At 31.3% G+C, this 24,123-nt stretch overlaps 5 protein-coding genes across 10 annotated transcripts; 2 read left to right on the top strand and 3 right to left on the bottom strand.

The window, feature by feature from the left end:
• The first annotated feature begins 28 nt into the window (after positions 1–28).
• On the top strand, positions 29–9,475 carry MESR4 (misexpression suppressor of ras 4). Its single transcript, XM_035879580.2, has 2 exons — positions 29–168; positions 755–9,475. The coding sequence occupies exon 2, from the start codon at positions 784–786 to the stop codon at positions 6,256–6,258; it is 5,475 nt and encodes a 1,824-aa protein (XP_035735473.1). The 5' UTR covers positions 29–168; positions 755–783; the 3' UTR covers positions 6,259–9,475.
• LOC118447437 (cilia- and flagella-associated protein 251) lies at positions 8,222–12,989 on the bottom strand. The gene is made up of 21 exons (XM_035879366.2): positions 12,891–12,989; positions 12,678–12,824; positions 12,502–12,605; positions 12,269–12,423; positions 12,081–12,196; positions 11,887–12,007; positions 11,689–11,818; positions 11,431–11,594; positions 11,103–11,369; positions 10,900–11,008; positions 10,628–10,839; positions 10,380–10,531; positions 10,084–10,292; positions 9,852–9,981; positions 9,693–9,782; positions 9,511–9,636; positions 9,316–9,407; positions 8,973–9,207; positions 8,606–8,879; positions 8,411–8,544; positions 8,222–8,322 (listed from the first exon to the last, which is right to left on the bottom strand). Exons 1-21 carry the CDS (start codon positions 12,987–12,989, stop codon positions 8,239–8,241), a joined length of 3,150 nt encoding a protein of 1,049 aa, XP_035735259.2. The 3' UTR covers positions 8,222–8,238.
• Positions 12,990–13,247: 258 nt separating this feature from the next.
• Trxr1 (Thioredoxin reductase 1) lies at positions 13,248–18,057 on the bottom strand. Of its 4 annotated transcripts, none has more exons than XM_035879601.2 (8): positions 17,892–18,057; positions 15,424–15,647; positions 15,212–15,342; positions 14,907–15,136; positions 14,577–14,791; positions 14,306–14,488; positions 13,873–14,231; positions 13,248–13,741 (listed from the first exon to the last, which is right to left on the bottom strand). In XM_035879601.2, the coding sequence occupies exons 1-8, from the start codon at positions 18,040–18,042 to the stop codon at positions 13,612–13,614; spliced, it is 1,623 nt and encodes a 540-aa protein (XP_035735494.1). In that variant the 5' UTR covers positions 18,043–18,057; the 3' UTR covers positions 13,248–13,611. The 4 variants fall into 4 exon arrangements, with proteins under 4 accessions (XP_035735494.1, XP_035735496.1, XP_035735495.1 ...); XM_035879603.2 differs by lacking the exon at positions 17,892–18,057 and adding an exon at positions 16,554–16,791; XM_035879602.2 differs by lacking the exon at positions 17,892–18,057 and adding an exon at positions 16,014–16,149.
• On the top strand, positions 16,329–19,519 carry sni (SDR family oxidoreductase sniffer). Of its 3 annotated transcripts, none has more exons than XM_085657864.1 (6): positions 16,329–16,461; positions 17,709–17,760; positions 18,376–18,566; positions 18,637–18,789; positions 18,870–19,074; positions 19,382–19,519. In XM_085657864.1, exons 1-6 carry the CDS (start codon positions 16,336–16,338, stop codon positions 19,441–19,443), a joined length of 789 nt encoding a protein of 262 aa, XP_085513990.1. In that variant the 5' UTR covers positions 16,329–16,335; the 3' UTR covers positions 19,444–19,519. The 3 variants fall into 3 exon arrangements, with proteins under 3 accessions (XP_085513990.1, XP_085513999.1, XP_035735517.1); XM_085657873.1 differs by having other exon boundaries at positions 19,385–19,458; XM_035879624.2 differs by lacking the exon at positions 19,382–19,519 and having other exon boundaries at positions 18,870–19,238.
• Positions 19,520–19,614: 95 nt separating this feature from the next.
• On the bottom strand, positions 19,615–21,567 carry BCL7-like (chromatin remodeling complex subunit BCL7B-like protein). The gene is made up of 4 exons (XM_035879636.2): positions 21,213–21,567; positions 20,877–20,952; positions 20,660–20,765; positions 19,615–20,584 (listed from the first exon to the last, which is right to left on the bottom strand). The coding sequence occupies exons 1-4, from the start codon at positions 21,302–21,304 to the stop codon at positions 20,466–20,468; spliced, it is 393 nt and encodes a 130-aa protein (XP_035735529.1). The 5' UTR covers positions 21,305–21,567; the 3' UTR covers positions 19,615–20,465.
• Positions 21,568–24,123: the final 2,556 nt, after the last annotated feature.

The raw sequence follows: 24,123 nt of genomic DNA, 5'->3' as shown, positions 1-24,123 counted from the left end.
TGACGCGACTTCGATCGCTCTTTCGTCTCTGAAGACGGGCCAAGGAGGGAAAATCAAAGTATGCAGGATCATCACGTATGAGACTTCATAATGTTTTCATCCAAGATATTGTACGAGATAGAGTTTACGTATTTTGGAGTAAACATTTGCGTTCTTAAATTAATGCAGGTACGGATCTTCAGATTATATATATATATATTTTTTTTTTCTTTTTTCTTCTACTATTTAAGTTCTATTTTATAATCGACAAATAAATTCTTCATTAGGCTCTAAAAGTAATTATCAAGCGTATTAATTTATGTCTTGAATTGAAGAACAATTAACTAAGAGTCTTATTAAATATTACGATGAATTTGTAAGTGCATTAATGTTAAGCTTTACACGATATATATTTCATCCTATGATGAAATAATCTTCTTCTATATAACGTTACATTAACTTCTTTTAGATCGACAATTTTATTAAGGAAATATTTCATTAGAAAAAAAAAAAAAGTAGAAAGAATGAGGTTATGTATTTAATATTATTTGCATTCTTGGATAATTTAATGTACAGATAAAAATAATAATTTTTTGTCACTTTCCTTCGTTATCTACATACTATTGTTAATAATTACTTAATTAATATTTGTGTATATAACTCTTTTTTTTATTTTTTATTTTATATGTATATGTATACATATATACATATACATAAAGGATGACATCAGAAAGATTTTCCATAAAAGTTAAAAGATTTTATTATTATATTTCAGGTAACATTGTTCTAGCAGTCTGCATTATTATGGAAGATGAAGATGGTGAGAGTAAAATTATGGACATGTGGAGCATTTTGGGAGATCAACAGCTCAAAGATCCAACATTTGGCAATACTCTAAAACATTCTGTTGATAACGTATATATCGATACGATCGAAGAAGGGAAACGAATAAATAGATATAATTCAGTAACTCCTAAAGATTCACCAAGTAGGAATACTGGATCGAAAATTGTATTCAAAGGTTTTAAAAAACGTATCTTGGCTCAAGCTCAGGAGATACAATCGGTTGCTTCTAAAAACTTTTCTCAAGAGCAAATATCCCATTCAAATGTATCAGCAAAAATTAATAAAGAAAAAAGAACCGAAAGTAAAAGGGGGAAGATAACAGAGTATGCTCAATATTTGGGACTTCAACCTTCTTCAAAGTTAAAGTGTTCTAAGTGTCATTCTTCTACAAATTCTACTTTCACGAATTTAAAGCAAAGTCAGTGCGTGTGTAATACTGCCATGGCACCGATGCAAGGATTACCGAGCACGTCTGAAACATCCTCTCAATCACATGCTGCTAACTTTAAAATTACAAGGAAAGTATATTTGTGCGCAGCTTGTGGTACTTATTTTGAAAATTGGAATTTGTTTTTACATATGAGGGATATACATAAACGCCATATATGTCTGTTTTGTCTAGGAATGTTTGGACAAGCAGAAAGATTATCTTATCATTTATCTAAGAAACATAGTGTACCAGAAATGGGATTTAACTCTGTTGAAGACTTTTACAGTGCTTTCAAAGGATCATGTTATTTGGTTTGTTGCACTTGCGAAAAGATGTTCTCTGAAACAGATAATTTCTATAACCATTTTTGTTCTCCCCCGACTAAACAGGAAGCTTCTACAACTGTCTGCTCTTTATGTCAAACAGGCTCGCATGCAAATACTTGTGCTTTAGCAGTTGAATCTAATAAAGAAGCAGATCCTGTGGTACCTGTTACGACGACTGTACAAACAGGAACGGTATCAACGTTTGTCGTTGAGAAACCAGCAAATGGTAATAACAAAGGAACGTCAAGAAAAGTAATTAAAAATAATAGGAATAAACATGGGGAGGATAGTATATCTAATTCTTGTCAGCAACATGCGAAAAAGGTTAATGCAAAAGCAATTACTTCACAATCTAATGAAAATAAACTTTCCTCAGATACAGTGATTAGAGATGGAAATGTACAAGATGAGATTAATGTAACCAGGGATACGGTGTCAGAAACAATAATGGAGGTATCCAAATGTATTGACGATTCCCGTAGCAATGAAATAGAGCAAAAAGAAGATCATATATCTTCTATAGTAAAAGCATCTCCAGAGAATTCTTTAATTCAAAATAATAATGAAATTGAGCCCTATGATAGTGTGACTCAAACTATTATGGAGGTTTCACGTTGTACAAATGATACTGAGGAGGACGAAGATATACCAAAAGCAAATAAAACTGATGCAATGATATTATTTGATGCAGACATAACTAGTAATGGAAAATCACAGACTGAAAATAAATGTAATAAAATGGATAGCATTCCTTTAGAAACGACGACAAATGAAGAATTACATGAAATTAATTCTGAGCATCAAATAACAAAAGATATGGATCTAGTGGAGAAAGATGAAAAGGTAGAAGAAATATCTAAAACAAAGTTTGACTTAGAGTCTCACTCATCGTCGAGTCCTGTTCATAGTCCAATTAGTCGATCGTTATTTAGTCCCCAACATGAATCACAGCAAGATCTCCAACCAAAGGAAGAATATCCTGATGATGGTAGTAAACATGTTGAGGCTGCACCGCCTACAGAATCTCAAACGTCAGTTTCGTTTAATACTGCCCCTGCGTCTGACAGAAGTTTAGTAATTAAAATTTGTACAAATAAGAATTCGCAATTTTCTGTAAGTTCGACGGGAAATGTAGAAACTCATAATATTAGTAGAGATTCCGAAGAGAATAACAATGCAGAAGAATCAACGTCAGAAGAGAAGCTTTTAAGTCTAACACAGAAGGATAAGGATAATGTAGAAAGTAATCAAATAAACGAGGCCGATAGTGATTCCGATAGCTATAAATTAGCTGTAATAGATAGTAATGCGGAAGATGATATTAATGAATTAGATCAATCTGAGGATATAGCGGCGAAACCTAAATCAAGCATGGAAATGAAAGAAAATACGAGTGTTCACGAAGAGAAAGAGGAATTCGGTATAGGTGAAAATGCAAATGGTGAATTTAGCACAACAGAACCGTATAATGATGTGAAAAAAGATGCCATAAATTGTGCTCCAGAATTAGCAACCCAGCCGAGCGACGGTATAGTTTTAGCTGGAGAAGATGTCCCACCTATAGATCTTAATGTCGAAGGTACATTAGATAGTACAGAGATAGAAGACTTATTGAAAAAATGTATAGAAGCAGCTAGCCCGTTTTGTGTCTACTGCAATCACGCACGCCATATAGCTGTAAATGGAAAACAATTAGGATTACATATGCTTTCTGAGCATAAATTTCATCCACAGCATCCGGCTATAATTATACAACCGGAACAATTTACGGTAAGAGTAAAAAAGTCTCTGGAGGAACTCGAAACGAATTACTTCAATCTCGATACGTACAGCAGCACAAATGGTACCTATAATATTCAAACTGTTAGGACATATGAATGTTTTCACTGTAGATATAATTCTGCAATACACAAAGAACTATATACTCACCATCGAAAAATGCATCAAAAGACAATTTTAATTTGTATAATGTGTAAATCAACGTTTTATAGTTACAGTGAATTGTTATGTCATTTATGTCCAGGCGTATATTCACCGAATATAAATGTCAAGTATAGATGTTGTCTTTGTTCTATTAGTAGTCTTCCATCTGCATTCAGATTAATGGTACATTTACGAAAGAGTCATCATGCTTGCGACGTATGCTTGGAGACTACTGGAAATCAACAACGATTGTCGAATCACGTATGGAAGCACAAGCTTCATCATTTGTGTTATCGATGCGGCATCGCGTACAGAAACAAGCCCGATATTACGAAACACCTTTTCTGGAAGCACGGCACCGAAAGTGTTCTATGTAAAAAATGTTTACAAAAGAAATGGCCGCATATTTATCATTTCTGTATCCCACCTACGGCTTTCGTTTGCGAAGAATGTGGTTCCAGTTTTAGTCGCGCAGTAGCGCTAAAAGTTCATAAAAGATTACATTCGGGAGATCAACCGTACTCTTGTAGCGAATGCTCTGAACGTTTCATCTCACAAAGGCTCTTGACTAAACACGAAGAAAGTCATAAAGAGCCACCACCCGTAGACGTTTGCACGGTAGATGCGACGAACAATCAGCTTTCGATTGTCGATGAGAAATCTGATAAAGATAAAACAAATACCGTGGATCACTTGGCGTTGAGCACCTCGGAAGGTACAAAAGATGTTAAGGAGACTGTAAAAAAGGTGGTAGATGTTTATGATTTGCCACCGCTCAATTTATCCTCCGATAGCGAGAGCGAAACCGAAGAAGCGAAGGACGATATCAAGAAGAATGAGGAAAGCGCGGAGAAAAATGAGGTAACCTCCGAGCGAGGTAACACGGAGGAAACGGTGTCACCTTTAATATCCGCTAAAGCAGCATCACCGTTACAAGCTAATGATAATATAGCAGATGAAGAGGAAAACGAAGAGGAAAAGAAACAAGAAGCAAAAATAATGGATGGCATTTGGGATAATTTTAAATCATATACGGCCAGCTTGGAGATGCAAGAATCGGTCAATCTTTCCAACAAAGAACCCGAACCTGAAATAGACGTTGCATTTTTGAGGAGTATAGTTTTGGCCGATCACGATTATTGCGTCGTATGGTCGGAGAAAGAAAAAAATACCGAAGGCGTAGCTAAAGAAGATGAGAAAGGAACGGGTAACGTCGATTTCTCTGATTACACCAACAACAAGCTACAAAGAAGCCCATCCGCTGGTAGTTTAGCACAAAATACTGGCTGTGAGAGCGATGTAAATAAGAAAAAAGGGAAGAGTCCTAAGAAGAAGAAACAAAATGGTAGTACATCTTCGAGCGATTCTTCTAGCGAAAGCGACTCGAGCAGCTGTTCCTGCGGTACCAATTGTAGTTGTAGTAGCTCGTCGTCCGGTAGTTCCTCGAGTTCCAGTAGTAGCTCCGATTCCGATAGTTCTGCATCGGAAAGTTCTCCCCGTAAATCGTCCAATCGTAAAGAACGTAAGAAGGAAAAGGAAGTTGATCAGAAGAATCAACCTGGTGTCGCAGAAAATGAAAATAAGGAAGCACCCATCGAAGTGGACAATGTAACCGACGTACCCATCGAACCGATTTCTCTTCCCAAACCATTGTTAAGGGAATCGGATTTAGAAACGGACGAGACCCTAACGGATGAGGACTTTTATGACGAGCATCCGCAGCAACTTGCTAATAAATTATTGGCAGAAAAGAGAAATCAGCTGTTGTTGCTTGCAGCCGTTGCACCAGCTTCGACGGAATCGGGAATTCCATTGAACAACGGTATAACGGACGAAAGTTGTGTTACTCCATCGCCCAATCCAACGCCCAGCGTCGAGGATCAACCGCAGCAACAAAAGAAGAAAGTAAAAACGAAAAAACGTAAACGGGGCGAGAGGGGTAAGCAACGCGTCGTTACTACTCCAATGGTGGAATCATTGAAGCTTAACATTCCTAAAGCGTATTATCAGAAGAATTCAAACTTCTCCGTCTCCTCGGCAACGATGATCGGCCATCATCAACATCATCAGCTTGGTAGATCGTCGACGCCGAATCTTATCACGAACGATATTCAAACGGCTGTAACGGCGGTCGAATCTCATCCTCATACAAATCAGAATATCGGTGGTAGCGGTTCCGAAACGGAGAACAAAAGATCATCGAAGAGGAAACGTATACCAAAGCGTTTTTATGGCGACTCCAGCGACGAGGAGACGGAGAAGCAGCCGACAATGAAATGGAGGAAGGTCGTCGAGGCACCGTCTTTCGTACCTGCACCGAATCCCAAGCCTCTACAGCAACGATTATCTTTTGGTGGAAAGACTGTGGCTTATAGGTCGAATGTCGTTGAGACTCATACCGAATCGCTTTTGAACGTGACGGCAACATCCGCGACGGAGTCCGAGGGACCGGCAGATAGTAGTAGCGAATCCAGTGGTTCCGATGTTGAAATGTCAATTCAACAGCAATCGCAGAGCCACGTTTCGGAGAGCAACCCACCGATTACGGAGCGTCCAGTTAATCTATATTGTTACTGTCAATGTCCCTACGACGAGGTATCCGAAATGATCGCTTGCGACGGCGAGGACTGTCGCATCGAGTGGTTTCATTTCGAGTGTGTCGGCATTATGGTGCCACCTAAGGGCAAGTGGTATTGTCCAGACTGTAGGAAAAAGCATGGTATTGTGCAAAATAGAGAAGACTATTTCGATTGATAACGATAGACGGTGCCTGCTTCGATCTTCTAAGGATAGCATGGATATTGTGAGTGACCGTTTTAAATCTTAATACCAAGCTCACTTAAAATTAAGTTTAGACGTACTCATAGCGTTTACCTTTCTTTCTTCTTGGTAAAAAAAAAAGAAAAAAAAGAAAAAAAACAAAAAAACAAAAAATGATATACGCTGTTCCATGTTGATATTTTTCTTAAGCCAATAACAAGAATGTTTGTATATAATTGTAAATATGCCCTAGAGTTTATAACAATGAAATAAGGTTTTTTGTGTACATTTGTTTGTACTTCTTTTAACGATGAAATGCCGTGTATAGACTTCAATTTAGATGATAGGCGGTGTGTAACATCGGTTTTTAGGACTGTAGACTGCATTGCGCCAGGGATGCAAAATTTCTTGAATGTGAAGAGAGAGAGAGAGAGAGAGAGAGAGAGAGAGAGAGAGAGAGAGAGAGAGAGAGCGAGAGAGAGAGAGAGAGAGCACGCGCGCGAGAGTGGGGAGGGCTGTGTTTTATGAATTCAATTTACAGTTGCGCCCGATCCGACAGTCGGCACTGCTGGCGGTGTCCATGCCTCCATTGTACGAACAATCGTTTAACCATGTGCTTGACTATTGGTTTTTGATGAAACGTTGAACCTCGGTTGTGAAGTCGGGATATTGATACGAATCACGGTCCATTTTATAGCTGGAATAGCTTCAATTTTATAATTTAATGTGTTAAGTTTCTTTGATGTTATTTACTTAACGCGTTAACGTTGAAAAGAAATAGATGCTCTCGTCGTCTAAAATTGTTGATCTTACTTTTTCTCTTATAGTTTCTTCACGCTTTTAGAAAAAAAAAAAAATATGGTTCATAAAACAAATGGGTCTTTCGTTATTTCTAGTCTATCGCGTAACGCGTTGTATGGAGAGAGAAAAGAAAAAAAAAAAAAAGAAAAAAAAAGAAAAAAAGATAGGAAAAAAGATGTTCTTCATTACAGATATGGATGACACTGCAATTATACACCTTGCTACGCTAATTCAGCGCTTCAAAAGTTATTGGGCCTATTATCAACATTGTTTCTCTTACAGATTGCGGATCCATTCGCAATGGCATAATCCTGATTAATGCATATTCCATTTAAATTAGAAATGTGTAAATGACATACCGCTGGCACTGCGTTGCTATAGGTGTCGAGATCAAATGAACAAATAAAACAATACTTACAGTTAGAACTATCGTAGCTCAGATAAGGAAATTGCGTTCCTAATGGGACAAGCGGTGTAATAATTAGTCGCATAAGATGGCACAAGACATACGACTGCTGATCGTGTAATATCATGCAGCACATTGTTAGTATATAATTTTTAATAAATTTCTGCCTATACTTCTTTAAGTCCATTTCATAAAGTTATTCTTGAAATCTGCCGCATTAATGCCTGGATGTATTATCGCTTTTATCGTAGCTTTTGAAAATATTTCGGATTAATGTTAATTAAAATATCTCAATTTTTTCTTTCTTATTAACATAAAAAAATTAACTTGATAATTCAAAGTGAAGTGACTTTAACTCATAACGAAATTATCCGAAATAAATACTATTAAAAATATGTTTAAATCATTGATCAGTATTATGAAATGGATATAGAAGAAAGGGATAGTTCTTCTATTGTCATTGAAAATGTTTCAGTTTTACAAATTTTAATCTCGTACATATTTTTAATAAGATTATTAAAAAAAAAAGAAAAAAAAAACTTTGATCATATACTGCGCTTATTTTGATTGCAAATTTAAATATTTTTATTAATGAAAATCTTTCAAATAGTGCAATCGTCCTTTCCTCTCTTTCTCCCCGTAAAATTAATTGAAACATGTAACGCAAGATAGACACGGTTTTTCCATCATTTCTTTATTACCTTAGATAACTTTCATAATGTATATAAAAATTGAGTAAAAAAATTGTATCGGCAGTGCGGCAAACATCACGTAATTTTATTCTCAGCCCTCATCTTCTCCAACAAATCAACACCCAAAATAACCGTGACAAAATCTTTGTAAGATATCCTCTGTATCATAAAATAATAATACATTAATTTTCGAAAGCCTATTTAATAGCGTTTGATTCATACAAGTCAGTACAATTGTTACTCTTACCGATGGTAGAAAATCGAAATTTATAGATGTAGATATTTGTCCTTTTGAATCTGCAAAATGTTCTATATTGGCATCCTCCGAAGGAATAAGCAGTTTTAGGTATGTATATGCTTCTTCTAATGTCAGTGGTTCACCTTTCAATGAAGTCGTAATTCAAGTTATAGGAAAAAATACAATGAAATTAAAATTACTAACCGAGAAGTTTCTTATCTTTCAAGATATTATTCTCTGGGTATGTACCAAATAAGATATTCATAAATTGATCTCGAGTTAATATTAAATCTTCATCATTACTCAAGTCTTTTTCGCAAAAACTTGCGAAAGCTTCTTTCATTTCTCTCATAGAATATCCAAATACAGGTCGATGATTGATGTAAAGTTTAACAAAATCTTCGAAAGTAATTTCCTCCAATAATTGTCCCGTTTCCGCATAATTCCTATAGGATACTTCACGCATAATGTTTTCCAGCTAGAAGATTTAAGACGTAATTATCTTCAAATTGTGCTTAAAGTATAGATAAATGTTAATTGTTAAGTAATATAAATCAACGCTTAATCGTACTTCTTTGTTACTAGGGAAATAACCAATGGCTCGCATTAAATTTGGTATTTGTTTAATAGAAGCCATACCAGAAACCTTTCTTGTTTCGATAGTATTTTCTCCTTGTTGTAAAATCTGTGCGTAGTAGAATAAATCTTGCATTTCGTTAAATAACCACCCATTTTTACCACCTTTTATGAAACTATAAAATGGAGACAATCCTTCTCCTCCTAAGCGTTTCATAATATTTACTGATCTGTAACAAACATACACTCTAGTCTTTTTATATTTTTAATAATATGTAAATTTCTTCTTTGAAGATTTGCCAAGGTGCTTTGAAGTATAGTTTAGTTTTTTTACAAACCTGAATTTTATCTTCCACATTAAAACACAAGAATCTCTATATCCCATAGTAAATACGATACTGTTTTTACAATCCACAGCGAATCCAGTGATCTAATGTGCTTATATTCTTTTTAATAAAAGTTTGTACAATAAAAAAAAAATATACATATATATATATATATATAGAGAGAGAGAGAGAGAGATAATAAAATACCTGACGCGGATGTCCAGTAAGTCCTATGTTTCTATAAGGATTGCCATCTAAAGGAAGAATTTGTAGACCTATTTCTTTATCAGTTGAAAATACCATATAGATGTTATTATTTTCTTTTGTTAATATCTGGAAACGAAAAATTATAATGATATGATCAATGAAAATCCCATAATTTCAGATACTTTAAAACGTTGTACAGGCGTTCCAAATGTTGCGTTCACATAAGTTCCACGAATCATCCTTATTATATCATTTAATAATTTGTACTTGTACTAAAATTGTAAAATATATTAATATATATATATATATATGATTCGTTCAATTTTCAAGTCATAAATTACTTCAGAATTCGATATCACAAAAAAAGTCTCCATTCCGATTTGCGGATACCATTCCATGTACAGAGGAGTAGCTTTTGATTCAATTCGATCTATCTGTAAAATTTTTAATCCTGGATCCGGATATGGTCCACTATTGTTTTGATATAGATATATTATTATATACGTATAATATTCTACATATGGCAAATATTAAAAAAAAAAAATATATATATATATATAATTTTTCGTTTACCTATCTTTTAAATCATATTCAATAAGATCTTTATCCTCCCCTAAAGAGAAAAGTCGAGGAACTGAATCGTCTCTAATAGAAGGTCCAAATAACACTTGTCTAATTGGTAAACAATGTGAATGACATTTTCCAATTAAATTCCAAATGTTAGTTTCATTTAGGAATTTTGAATCATTTTTTTTGAATACTACGATAGATAGAGCATCATCCTAAAAAAAAAAAAAAAAAAAAAAAAATAAGTAAATGAAATAAAGATTTACGTAAGTATTTTATTTATCGCTGAAAAAATACTTAACGGAATAAGCCATGTAAGTCGAACATTTGGTAAAGGCAACAGTACGAATAGATTGAGACGAATGTTTGTAAGGAAATTCATCTAATAATTCCAATGTTAGTGGATGTAATACCCATAAAGTACCATTTTCCATACCACAGATGAGTAAATCAGCTGACAAAAAAAAACCATTCTGGATTAGCATTTGTTAGAATTAATAATTTCATTCGCAAAAGAAAAAATGTTGATTGAAAAGATGTTGCAGCGTACATGTTGGAGAATATTTGAGGGCAGTAATGGCAGTCAAACTTTCATGCGTTTGTGGACAACTAATATAAATTATTTGATTCTTTTTCGTTTGATAATTAAAAATCGCTTCCAAATTTGGTAGATCTGGAACTTTTCTGGATATAATCAAGCTACATTTCTCATAATCGTATAAACTTAATATACTCTCTCTATTTCCCGTGATAAGATAAGTACTGTAAATGAATTTATTAGTTTTCATTTCATAAAATATATTTTTAATTAAATTTCTGTACCTTTCCGGATGTGCATCTAAACTCGTTACATGGGCAGCATAATATTTCGAAATGAATTTGCATTTTAAATTTGCAATATCTAATAAAGCAAGTGTACCTTTCGTTGTAGCTGTGACAAATACCAATATACATATATACATATATATGCATGTATATTCATTTTATTCAATTAGCTATATATTATTTTTATGAAAAACACTTACATACAAAACTATTTCTAACGATGAATCTAGAACGTTGTAGGGTCGCATCGGTAGCTACGTATATTGAATTTTTCTGGTCGTAGTAATATTTTGGAATAGATTCTATATTTACAGTTAAATATGACAATTTTTTATCCATCTTATCATTCAAATATTTTACATCTTGAAAAGTATTTTCATTTTCTTCTTGGCTTACAAAATTTTCCATATATTCATATTCTATTTCGCTTTTTAATTCGTCCGTGCTGTTCCCATCACTCAATTCGACTATTTGAAAAATATAATATTTTTTTAAAACAGAAGAAGCTTTATATCATGTCAAGCTTACTATCTGTTTCACTGATAATGTGTACAGGGCCAAGTAATTTAGAGCATAAATCGAAACTGATCGATCGAATACATTCCAATTCACGATTTTGACACCAATACAAAAGTTTTAATTCATTATCGTAAAAATTAATTCGTCCATTAGAATTGCCAGTAACAATCATTCTATATATTGAAAAAATAGTGCATGATCAATTCTAAATATCTCCGAAACTTATTAAATTTTTGTTCGAAGAATTATTATTTAATTAATCAATACCCTTCGTAATTAAGAATTACAGTGATATTGCAAGTTTGTAATTTTATCGATTTGATATGTTTCTTTTTAAAGTTTGTATCTTTTACAGCATGCTCAACGGTGTAAACGTGGCTCCAGACTAATACAAAGCCTGTAGAATAAATCATGATCAAAGAAATTCTAATCATTTTAATACTTCTAAAATCAAATGCTTTTTACCGGTAGTTGTCGCCGTTAACGTATTCGATGTTTTTGTAATAAAAACAGAACTATTCAAAATTCCAAAATGACCATATTTTCCAGTTATTTTGGGCCGATAATAGCTAAGTCCATCTTGATCCTAATGAATGATGAAATCATATAAATTTACATTGAAAATTTTCTTCATTATATTGGAAATTCGAATTACAAACCCAAGTAAAAAAAAGTACGTGATGATCAGTAGTCAAAGCAAATCGTTGTGGAAAGTCATTGTCGAAACTGATCTCTTTAATTCTATCCAAATGTATTTCCGATAATTCAGCGATTGCTAAAAACACAAATGTATCTAATAAATATTTTATACGTAAATGTGAAATAGCTAATATTTCATTAAAATAACCATCTGGTTTATCTTTTCCGTATGTCCACAACCAAAAATAAACATTTTGTAATTTTTCATTGCCAACGGTAACAATGTACTTTGCATTTGGACTGATACGTGCTGCTGTTATTCCATTTATACCGTGAGGCTCGAATAAAGTGCAAATAGGCATCCTTAACAATAATCACGTATATACGTTTTTATACGCATTATAGACAAGCATAGTTTTCATAAAAGATTAATATTTTTACTTGATTTCGGTATCCCAAATAATTACCGCACAATCCTTTTCAAAATCCGCCGTCAATAGCCATTTACCATCGTTCGAACTTGACAGTGTTCTAACAGCAGTTTTCTAAATATTATATCGACTATGATTAATTCAATTAAGCGATAAATCTCATAAATTACACGTGTCTATACTAACATGACCTTGAAGAGGTAACATTTCATTAGAGCTATAATCATATATCATTGCAATATGTGAAGAAGCGAACGCAATTAATGTTCGATTTTTAGTCGTTAAATTTATTATAGGGACGTTTGGATTAAAGCCAAAGGAGTAATGTAGTTTCTACAAATAATAATTAATTTTATAATTAAAATAAATATAATATATTCAGAAATGAGCGTTACCTACATATGGGCACATGTTAAATTCTGATATCTCCTTTTTCGTATTATTCTTTGACAGATTGATTGATGCTTTTTTATCAGAATTTATAAAAGACGATGCCATTTTAATATAATATTTATACAACCTATTTTCAATCTTTCATGAAATATTTCTTTCATGAAATATATTGATTTGAGTTCTCGTAACAGTTGAAAAATACTACGAAAATCAAGAAAGAAATTTACGCAGCGAAGTGACGTTTTTCTTACCGGAAGTAATGCATGTGTAAGCGTGTAATTAAAAAATTTTCACTTATAAATATTATAAAAATATTTAATAAAATTAAAACATTTACAAAGGATATTGATAATAAACAAAAAATGTTATATAATCATTCTTATTTATTCAGACAAAATGATAGTTACGATAAACATTATACAGTAGATATTTTTTTATTGTATAAAGTAATTTATAAAGTTGTTGTTTCATTTCTTATAACTTTTTATGTACTGCAATATATGGTCATATAAAATAACATTTTTTTTTTTTTTTTTTTTTTTTTTTTTTTTTTTTTTTTTTAATCAATTTATGTAAAAAGAATGCATTAAATCCAATTCATTTGTTTTGTTATTTAAGTAGATATCCATCCTATTATTGGTCACTTTAAAGATATATCGTAAATCGCCTTGTAAACTATTCTTTAATAGCAGTAGCTAAAAGTACATCCTTTAAGACTGTATTCAGTTTAACTACAACAACTTTGTGGCTTAGGATCTAATCCTGAACGTTTAGTAATATGTATACGTGTAAATTCCTCAGCGTTAGTTGGATGAATACCAACTGTAGATTTAAGTATTGGGAATGTTATGTTACTTCTGAAAAAAGCAAATTTTAGAGATGAATGAATTATATATTCTGTGTATTTCTCGTTAAAAAATTCTTAAAACTCGTTTACGTGTTTAAAAATGTATAATTCTGACGTTCCTGCAAAAAAAAAAAAACTTACTTAATAGCTGCCGCAAAACCTTGGATTACCTCACCAGCATTTGGACCAATAAAATGCATGCCCAAAATTCTCTGATCACCATTTCTAAATGCAATGACCTTAACATAACAATGAGAAACATCTTTCTGAGGCAAGAAAAATTCTGTAGGTTTATAATAAGCGTGATAAACTTCTATTTCGTCTGCTCCATGTTTAGATATAGCATCTTCTTCACTAAGTCCAACACAACCATATTCTAAAGGAGTAAATATAGTCGTAGCTACATTTGTATAATCCATTTTTTCCTTCGAATTACCAAACAATCTTTTAGCTAAGAGTTTTCCCGCGTGTATAGCAACGGGTGTCAATTCAGGCTTTTTCTGTAAGTATTTGATAATTAATGTTAAAATAAATTATTGCACTTGTTATTTCAAATAAATTATTAATATCTTACATGGAGCACATCACCGACTGCATAAATATTCGGTACGTTCGTTTGCTCATTGTCCGCGTCAATTTTGCCACTATCAGAAAGAACTTTAACTTTAGCATTTTCAAGTTTTAATTCTTTTGTAAGAGCTTGGCGTCCAATCGCAAATAAAACAGTATCATAAACATCTTGATGAACTTTTCCCTCCTAAAAGAAACAAATTATAATTAACTACTTAATTAACGACTTATACATTAATATATTTATATATAGTAATATGATGATCAAGACGTACATTATCAACCCAATCAACTAAAAGACGACCATCAGCTTGTTTATCAATTTTCTTAGGCTTAGCTTGATAAATGAAATGAACGCCACGATTTTTCATTTCTTCAGCTACCATGTTAACTATTTGTTGATCAAATCCTCTAAGCACAATTGAACGTACCATTACTGTTGTATCATAACCTAAACCATTCAAAAATCCTGCACATTCTAATCCAATATCTATGCATTTGTTAAGAAATATACTTTGCTTGTTATACTCAATAACATAAAGACTTAATAAAAGTTAAATTTGTACATTATAAACTATAAATAACTAAATAATAAGAAAGGATACATCCTGCACCAACAACAAGAGTTTTTCCTGGTTCATTTTCTAAACTGAAAATATCATCACTGCTAATGCCATATTCTAAAGCACCAGGAATATCAGGGTACTTTGGCCTTCCACCTACCGCAATTAAGATATTTTCTGCGGTAATAATTTTTTCTTCTCCATTTTTCGATATACCGACTATGGTATGAGCATCTTTGAAATATCCCAGAGCATTGATATAATCTACCATTCTGTATTAAAGTAAAAATATAATATTAGAAAAGAATAATTAAAAATACATCTGTCACAATGCATTTAATACTAACTTCGTTCTTAATTCTACCCGTGTTACCCAGTTAACTGATTTAACGTGATTTTGTACAGCAACTTTTAAATTTGTCCAATTGTTTACGATAGTTTTTGAATCAGGTAACACCCATCCAAAAGACTGTGCTTCCTATAATCAATATTTATGTATGGAAATCATATATAATAGAAATTAATATAGAATATTATACTTATATATCCTTAAACTTACATGTATAGCCTCGCCAAGTAATGCAGCTTGATGCATCAATTTTTTTGGTATACATCCTACATTCACACAAGTACCACCTAAGCCCCACGTAGTCCCTCTTGGAGACGGAGTAACAAAATCTAATACTGCAACTTTTGCTCCAAGTTCAACGGCCTCTTTCGCTGCTGCTAAACCACCCGATCCTCCGCCAATGACCAAAAGGTCATAATTAAAATTATGTTGAGCTAGAATAAAAATTATTGTATTAATTATATCTGATATTTAATTTAAACTATTTTGCCTATTACATAATTACATGTTAGATATCTAACGTAGGTTAAGTTTAATACATACAAATTGTTACATATACAATAACAATGATATTTAATGAAAATTTGAAACACCAACAAAATTTCGAATGAACTTAATGAAAAATCCTTAATTTTTATAATACATGAAACGAATAAATTAGGTTTGATTGATGTCGAAGTTTAAATGTTCCACCTATTATCAGATATAAATAAATAATTAAATACGGTGTAAAATAAAAGATGAGAAACGCCTTTCGTGTTACGAATTACGCACACATAAGATGTGCTATCGGCACTCACTGCACATGCAAGCCATTGCGGCTTTCCCATAAAAGAAGTTGCATCCGGCATGTGACAACTCGAATAATTTGCTGTGCGATGTTCGAGATGACACGAGCCTCGCGAGCAGTATTAAAGTCGCCATGATTATCGCGCTCGTTTTACGAGCACGTGACGTCACACTGATGATGCTCGTTTTAACGATTAAAACGGTCCACGCAATATTGTTTCGTTAGTATTCCCGCACGCGTTCTAGCTAACGCGAAATTAGAAAAGTCCGTTCCATAAAAAAAAAAAATTCGAAAGGTGCTTCGTGTATCGGAATAAAAAGTTAAGAAAAGAAATGAAATCGATTTTAATAACCGGTAGCAATCGTGGCCTGGGTCTTGGATTAGTGAAGCATCTCGTACAATTACCCAAACCACCAGAAAATATTTTTGCAACTTGTCGAGACTTAAACAAAGCGACGGTAAGATTGACTGTGACGTAGGAATCGGCAAAAATTGGATGACGCAATGACTGTATGAATGAATTCATCGAATCAAAATAAGACATGCTTACCGATCGGCGCCATGAAAATTTTCTTTTAATCCTCGTTTCCCCTTTTTTTTCCTCAAGTAATATAACTTAGAGTTTTTCTTTGTGAATCGAATGATATTATATATTATACGTTTTTAATTTGGCAAAAATAATATTACAAATTGTCAAGAAGAAAAAAACGATTGTAAGATCCTAACGCTCAAAAAAGCTTTAATATACTGAAGTATTACGAACAAATACCGTTCGTTGTGTTTTATCGCCATCTGTTGATCGGAAAAAGCGCGAATATCCCTACCATCCCCCATTCCATGATGTTTCAACGAATTAGATAGTACCTGGTCTTTGATAGAACAATGACTCACGGTGATTGTAAAATATTACGCAAGTGCATCAAGGACGCGGGATAAATACAATTAGATATCGAAATTGCCAATTACAAAAACCAGTCAAGTCATTCTTTTATTTTTATGAACATTTTTCAATTATCAATCTTATCGCTTTTCCATCTATCTTTAAGAACTTAACATTTTTTTTTTTTTTTTTTTTATTATAACATTTTAATAATATTACAATTGTTTACTTTTCAAATTAGCCCCAAACGTTCAAATAAATTATATCATCGGCGTTACATTTATCGATATTAATGATAGTATTGTAATCTTTAATTGTAACCTTTTCATACCTTTGTAATTCTATTAATACGCGTTATACTACGCAGTTGTATAATGATTTAGCTTATTTAGTTGAAGCAATAATACCCGTCATGTTTACATTTCCAGAATCCAATGATTTTTTCACAAATGCGCAGATAAGTTAGTTTGAGATGATTAGACAGATTACGTGATATAATCATAGATTAATAAAGAAGACATATGTACAAAGAATTCGTAAATTAAAAATGAAAATCGTCATATTTATCGTTAAAAAAGAAATCGATTTATAAGCAGCCGAAAATTTTATTATTTTATTAATTCTATTAGTTACTTTCTTAGAAAATAAAATATAAATTGTAAATATAAAAAAAAGAAAAAATAAATAAATAAATAAAATAATATAAAATAATAAACAAGTTTTTAAAGTACATTTGTAAAATAAATTAAATCTCAATTTATAAAATGATGTTCAAGAATTAATTGATATTGTTTGTTATAATAAATAGATTTTTTTCTAATCTAGGAATTGAAAAAACTTGCTGAGACATCAAGAAACATTCATATCATTGAAATAGGTAAACCGCATTCTATGAATTACTAAGAATGACGAATGATTAAGAAATCCAACTCAAATACAATTTAGAACAATGAAAGGATTGATCTTTTATTTGTATAGAAGTTATATCTTTAATATTAAATTACTTACAAAAGACGAAGTTTTCGTATTTCAAATTTTCACTTTTCTGAGATTCCACATTTTCATTTTCCAAATCACTGGAATCTGATTCAATTGTTTCTGTTTTACTATAACAAGTTAAACACCATGATCTTTTTATTTTTAATAAATGTGATTTCATAATTTGTACAATATCGTGGAAAAAAAAATATTATGACTACTTGAAAGTCTTACCACGAATGAGAAAAGGCGACGTAAATTGTAGTTGAATAAAAGTTATATTTTTACCAACGTTACGATAATCAATACATATGTCCATATGTATATACTATGTATTCACTATCAGATAATTCTTGTGCTTTTAGCGATATGGAGAAGAATAATTATTTATTACATCCCATATCTACAATAATTTGATATAATATAATGTAACATATTATTTTGAATGTATTATAATTAAATACATTATAATATTAAATTATATTTTATTAATATTATTGTAAATTATTTATAGACTTAACTAACACAAGCAATTATCAAAAAATAGTAAATACCGTCAAAGAAAAAGTAGGATCTGCAGGACTCAATGTTCTTTTTAATAATGCTGGAATTTCACAAAAATTTACAAGACTTGGTATGGTTAAGAAGGAAAATCTGACAAATACTTTTCTTATTAATACAGTAGCTCCAATTATGTTGGCAAAGGTTCAATTATATTTACGTTATTAATATTATTTTGAAAATATATTATTATATGTTAAAAATATTTTTATAGACACTTCTACCATTAATAAAGATTGCTGCTAAAAATAATGATATTGAAAAAGGTATGAATATAAACAGAGCTGCTATTATCAATATGACTTCAATACTTGGCAGTATTACACAAAATGATCAAGGAGGTTTTTACTCGTATAGATGTAGTAAGGTAGATCAAGCAATGTTACCATGATTGTGAATTAATAAGTATTTTGACTTATAAACAATATTTATCTAATATTTTTTTAGGCAGCTCTTAATGCTGCAACAAAATCTATGAGTATAGATTTGAAAGATGATGGGATTTTAGTTGTTTGTTTACATCCTGGATGGGTGCGCACCGATATGGGAGGAAATAATGCACCCTTGGATATTGATACCAGTATTTCCAGCATTTTAAATGTTATGGAAACACTTTCTGAGAAACATACTGGTTCTTTTCTTCAATACAACGGTACGACTTTACCATGGTAATTTTTTGCTGAAAAATATGCTAGTAATCGTAATATTAAATCGTCCGATTTTGGAAGTACAACTTAAGATAAATTAAAAAATAAAATCCACTGTTAAATTATATTAAGAATCCACTGTTAAGAATGAAATATATATATATATATATATATATATATATTATTCTTATAGTTGAGTTTCTGCAATATAGTTACATATTACTTTCATAAATTTTTATTTTGACTTCTGCTTCATGTTTTATTAACTATCTATCTACATAATTTCAATTTTGTTTATTTCGTTATTCTCAGAAGGATTTGAAAAGGGCAGTTATCAGTTTTTGGTCATTATAATTATATGTAACATTCTATAGTGCAATTCTTAAAAATAAGATATACGTATGTTGTACAATGTTATAAAGTTATATACTCTTATTTAATTTAATGACTTTTTAATGCCTAATATCAAACCTCAGTCAATATTATTGATAATAAATATATTTGAAAATAAATACTATTGAAAAATTATAAAAATTTAATGAGAGTACTTAGATAACCCAAAAATCCTATTAAAACATTGATACACATGATTTGCTCTATTTTATTTATGAGAGAAAGCTTATTTTGTACATGTCACGGTGCTATAATAAAATGTGAAGGAATGCAAGTGACCTTAAAATCTTAATCGACGTGTAACACGATGTTTGAAATATGTACAATGAAGTATAATAATACATTCTCATTTCAAAGTTATTAATTTAAAAAATAATACGCATGTGTTTTAAAATATTATATTTTACACAATCTTAGATTCTGAGTTTTTTGAAGAAAGATTTTTTAAGCACTGCATTTGAATTACGTAGAACATGATTTATTGCAAAAACAATATAATACTGCAATCATTCTGAATGTACAATACATTTGAGATACAATTTGGCCATTAATGATTTGTTTTTCTTTTTTATTATAACAAAAAATTTGAATGCTAGTAAATGGATTGCACATTCAGTAAAAATTGTTCTACTAAATCAAAATATTATTGATCCTATTATTTAAATTCACTTAGAAAATTCATTTAATAAATTTATATGTAAAAAAATAAAACTTACTTTACATAATTTAAAATGTCTTCAAGATATAGCTTCTTGTATGATACATTATCAAATAGATTTTGCTAAATATAAATGAAATATAAGAAGAAATTTTCCTATTTTTTCATTCATTTAGAAAACACTTCGTGCCATATAAACTCACGAAGTATAGAATTCTCTAAACAGTGTTTATTCCATGTATCTAAGAGATTATTTTTTTAATGTAAACCTGTTATGTGCAGATTTGTGAAATTAAAAAATTATTAAACATTTCATTCTTCAATTTGTATATGCGAGTATAATTTTTAATCAGTCTTTAACCTCTTAGGTGTTGGTTCACTATTTTGAGAATTAGAATCTTCAGAAAATCCTAAATGTGCTGAAAAGTCGGTTAATCCTTGAGAATCACTAACGGTGGAAAAACCTGTTGCATTCAGAAATTTAATTATCATTAATTAATAACCACTTCATTATTTACTTTTATGATAAATTCTCTTACATGTATTTGAGTCTTCTGTTAGGCCAAAATTTGAATTAGAATTATCTATTCCTCCTTTCCTAGGTAAACCATTTTCCTTATCTGATCCAGTTTTTCCCTTTTTCTTCTAAAAAATATTTTATATTTCAATTGAAATACAAAATATAATAATATGAAATTAAAAATATTCAATTGAAAATTATTTTGTAATACTTTTATTACAATTTAATTATGGTACCTGGTCAAGGGTCGAAATAGGTACCCATTTATAAATTTTCATAGTTGTTTCCCCTATCGTTACCCACTTCTTTTCCCTATAAAAATTAAATATTATTTGTTTATATAAATAAATTTAAAGAATTATGTAGAATACAATCTAAACTTCTTTATAATAAATAACATTTAATTTTAGAGATAAATTATACTACATGTTTTATTAAAAATTTTCTTTAACATATTAACTTTTATTTACTTTGGATAATTGATTGTTAATAAGAAATTATTTTTTATGTACAATACACGAAAGTATTTTTTTCACAAACACACATAAAATACAGTTCATGAAAACATTTACCAATGACGAACTTTATCAACAACTTGCATTACACGTTTAATGTCATCTTTAGCACGACTACGAGTCTCTGCTCGTACAGACCGCGACATCATATTATTTTACGCGATTAAACTATTACTAATGAAGGACTGAATTTGAAACTACAAAATACCGGGACATCCGTTGTAAAGGTTAGAAAACTGGAATTGACAGGAATTTCGAATTCCGATTAGGCATAAAATCGGACAGAGGGCACGAATAATCGCAATATGGCCATACGATACAATTGCATTTTCCCTACTTGAAAATTGATATTTCACTTAATAGCTAGGAATCCTTTGTCGTTTATACAGTCAAATGGAAATTTAAAGTTGCAAGGAGGTTACGTATATATATATATATATATATATATATATACACACACACATACACACACGCATATATATATATATATATATATATATATATATATATATATAGAGAGAGAGAGAGAGAGAGAGAGGGAGAGAGAGAGAGAGATTTCTTTTCTTCCGTTAATAATCTTAAAAAAATGTTTATAATAATTGTTAAAAATGAAATAGTAAATGTAAGATGGCTGACGCTACGTCTGCAATATCTACAGAGTAGAGGAAGAAGTAATTAATTTTTAAAAATACCAATAGATGGTCACTCTGTCGATTTATCTCGTCATTTTTAAAAGACATTTAAAAAAGAAGCGCGGTTATATCAATGTGAATTATGTAATTAATTTTTAAAAAGTGTAATATTATTTTTACCATTGAACTAAAAGTTCGATGTGTAAGAGGAAGTTTATCTCAATAGATATTTTGTTATGTGGAAAAAATCGTGGAAAACAAAAAATATGGGTAAGCAATTATCTAATTAATTTTACGTATAAATATCAAGTTTGTTAAATTTTCGTTTAAATCGCAAGTAGGAAATATTGATTTGACGTACGTTTTGTATCAATTTTTAATCTTGTTAAAGGGATACGACGAAGAGACAATATATGTTTTGTAAAAAAGATTCCTGTACAAGAGTATTTCCCATTTGAATTGCGTTATCATTTAACCCTTAGTGAATGTCACCTTAGTGAATTTCAACGACAATACTTGCGGCAATTCATCTTTAAGACAAAGTTCAAAAAATTCGCGTAGGTTCGTAAGCGAGACCTTCGACGCGTTTAACGAACGGATCTTCCTCCATTTAAATTTGCATATCGTGTCACTTATCGTGGCCGTCGACAAAGTCACGTATTCGTGCTTCATAGTAGCCGCTCTCGATTTCTACGTCATGTTACATAACAATTATTACACCGATGACACCGACGGCGCTTTTCGTTCGACCTTTTTTAGATTTTGCGTGCCTTTCGTATTTTTTCTTTCTTTTTTTCTCTCTCTCTCTCTCTCTCTCTCTCTTTATTTTTTTTTCTTTATTTGTTTTTTTCTTTCTCACCGAATGGATAAGAATCCTAATAAAATTTTTATACGAAAAACCATTTAATTAATGTCATGTCTATTTCGATATTATTACGATAATGGAACAAAAATCTATGTTATTTTATTAAATGTATTCGACTGTAGTCGTTTAAGATTCGTTGCACGGATGCTAATGGATGTTACACTTGATAACGCAGTTTAACGCGGTCAGTCTTGAGTAGTTGAGCCAAGCCCATGCAAATGGGTCACATCACGGATCGTTCCATTAATGTAATACAATACATATAATTCGATTGCAAACAATAGTAGACGAAATATAAATATACCAATAAAAAAGTTTAAAAAATTTATTCGAAAGTGTTCGCGATAGTGTTTCGAAAAGATTAAAATAAACTTATTGTTTATTGTCTATAAATGAATACAAAAATATCGAAAAACTTTTAATAGAAATAATTGTAATAATATTCAGGAAAGAAAGTCGAAGGGTGTAACGATCGTTATTTCTATAAGCTACTCGTTAGATAGTATTACGATAGTATTAGAAAAAAAGAAAATAATTAGATGAAGTAGAATACGAATTAGCACGTCGTGGGAGGTTACGGTTTTAATTCGATCGGCTGGACAGATTTATAAATTGTTATGAAAGCTTTGGGTACAATAAACTTCCTATATCGTTCCGCATCGAGATCATTTTATAATTATTTCAAATCGGCGGTCTCATTGCAGACGGTACTCTTGAAAGCCATCCCCATTATGGTCTCTCACAATGCCTGAATTATACTGTAATAAAATCTAATGATCAAAAGAAGTTCTTGTCGTCCTTTCAAAGTCGCATCACAGGATCGCGAGCTATGCGATGCTCAATACTCATCTCACTAAAATGTATTTTCTCATAATGATCAAGATAGAATTGTTTCAACGGTATATAAATCGATTATAAATTCGAAATGAAATCTCTTTTTCTTTCTTTCTTTCTTTTTTTTTTCACAATATTAAAGACTCTTTTTTTCACCTTCATTTATTCCTCTTGTAAACGTAGAATAAATTCGATAAGATATACCTTATCGGTATTACGATATAATTCGCATAGAACGAAATCAAGATGGAATTCAAGATAAAATGTTACTACAAAGAATCCCTGATTCGTGTAAGATCAAAGTTGTCCAACTATCCTGAAAAGTATTTGTAATTTGTTATTTTCAGTTTGTCTCGGTATATGCAGGAAAAGAAAAACATATCGTAACACCTCGTCCAACATAAATCGTATCATAACGCAATGCTTTGCCCACGTGTCGGTTCTTTTTTTCACGCAACTTTCTATGACAGTACCCATAACGCCTACACGCCTAACAAATGCTTGTACGCTGCGCCTCTTGCACGTGCATTCTGTTATCATTAGTCAGCACGAACTAATATTTCTAATACAATACAATTATGTTTAATAACATTGCAAATTTTTATCAACTTCATTTAACAAATAGCTAAACAATTAT

This window comes from Vespa mandarinia, chromosome 1 (genome assembly GCF_050613455.1).
Source record: "Vespa mandarinia isolate Hongniang chromosome 1, ASM5061345v1, whole genome shotgun sequence".
Taxonomy (NCBI): Eukaryota; Metazoa; Arthropoda; class Insecta; order Hymenoptera; family Vespidae; genus Vespa; species Vespa mandarinia.
This window is presented reverse-complemented; position numbering and strand designations above follow the sequence as displayed.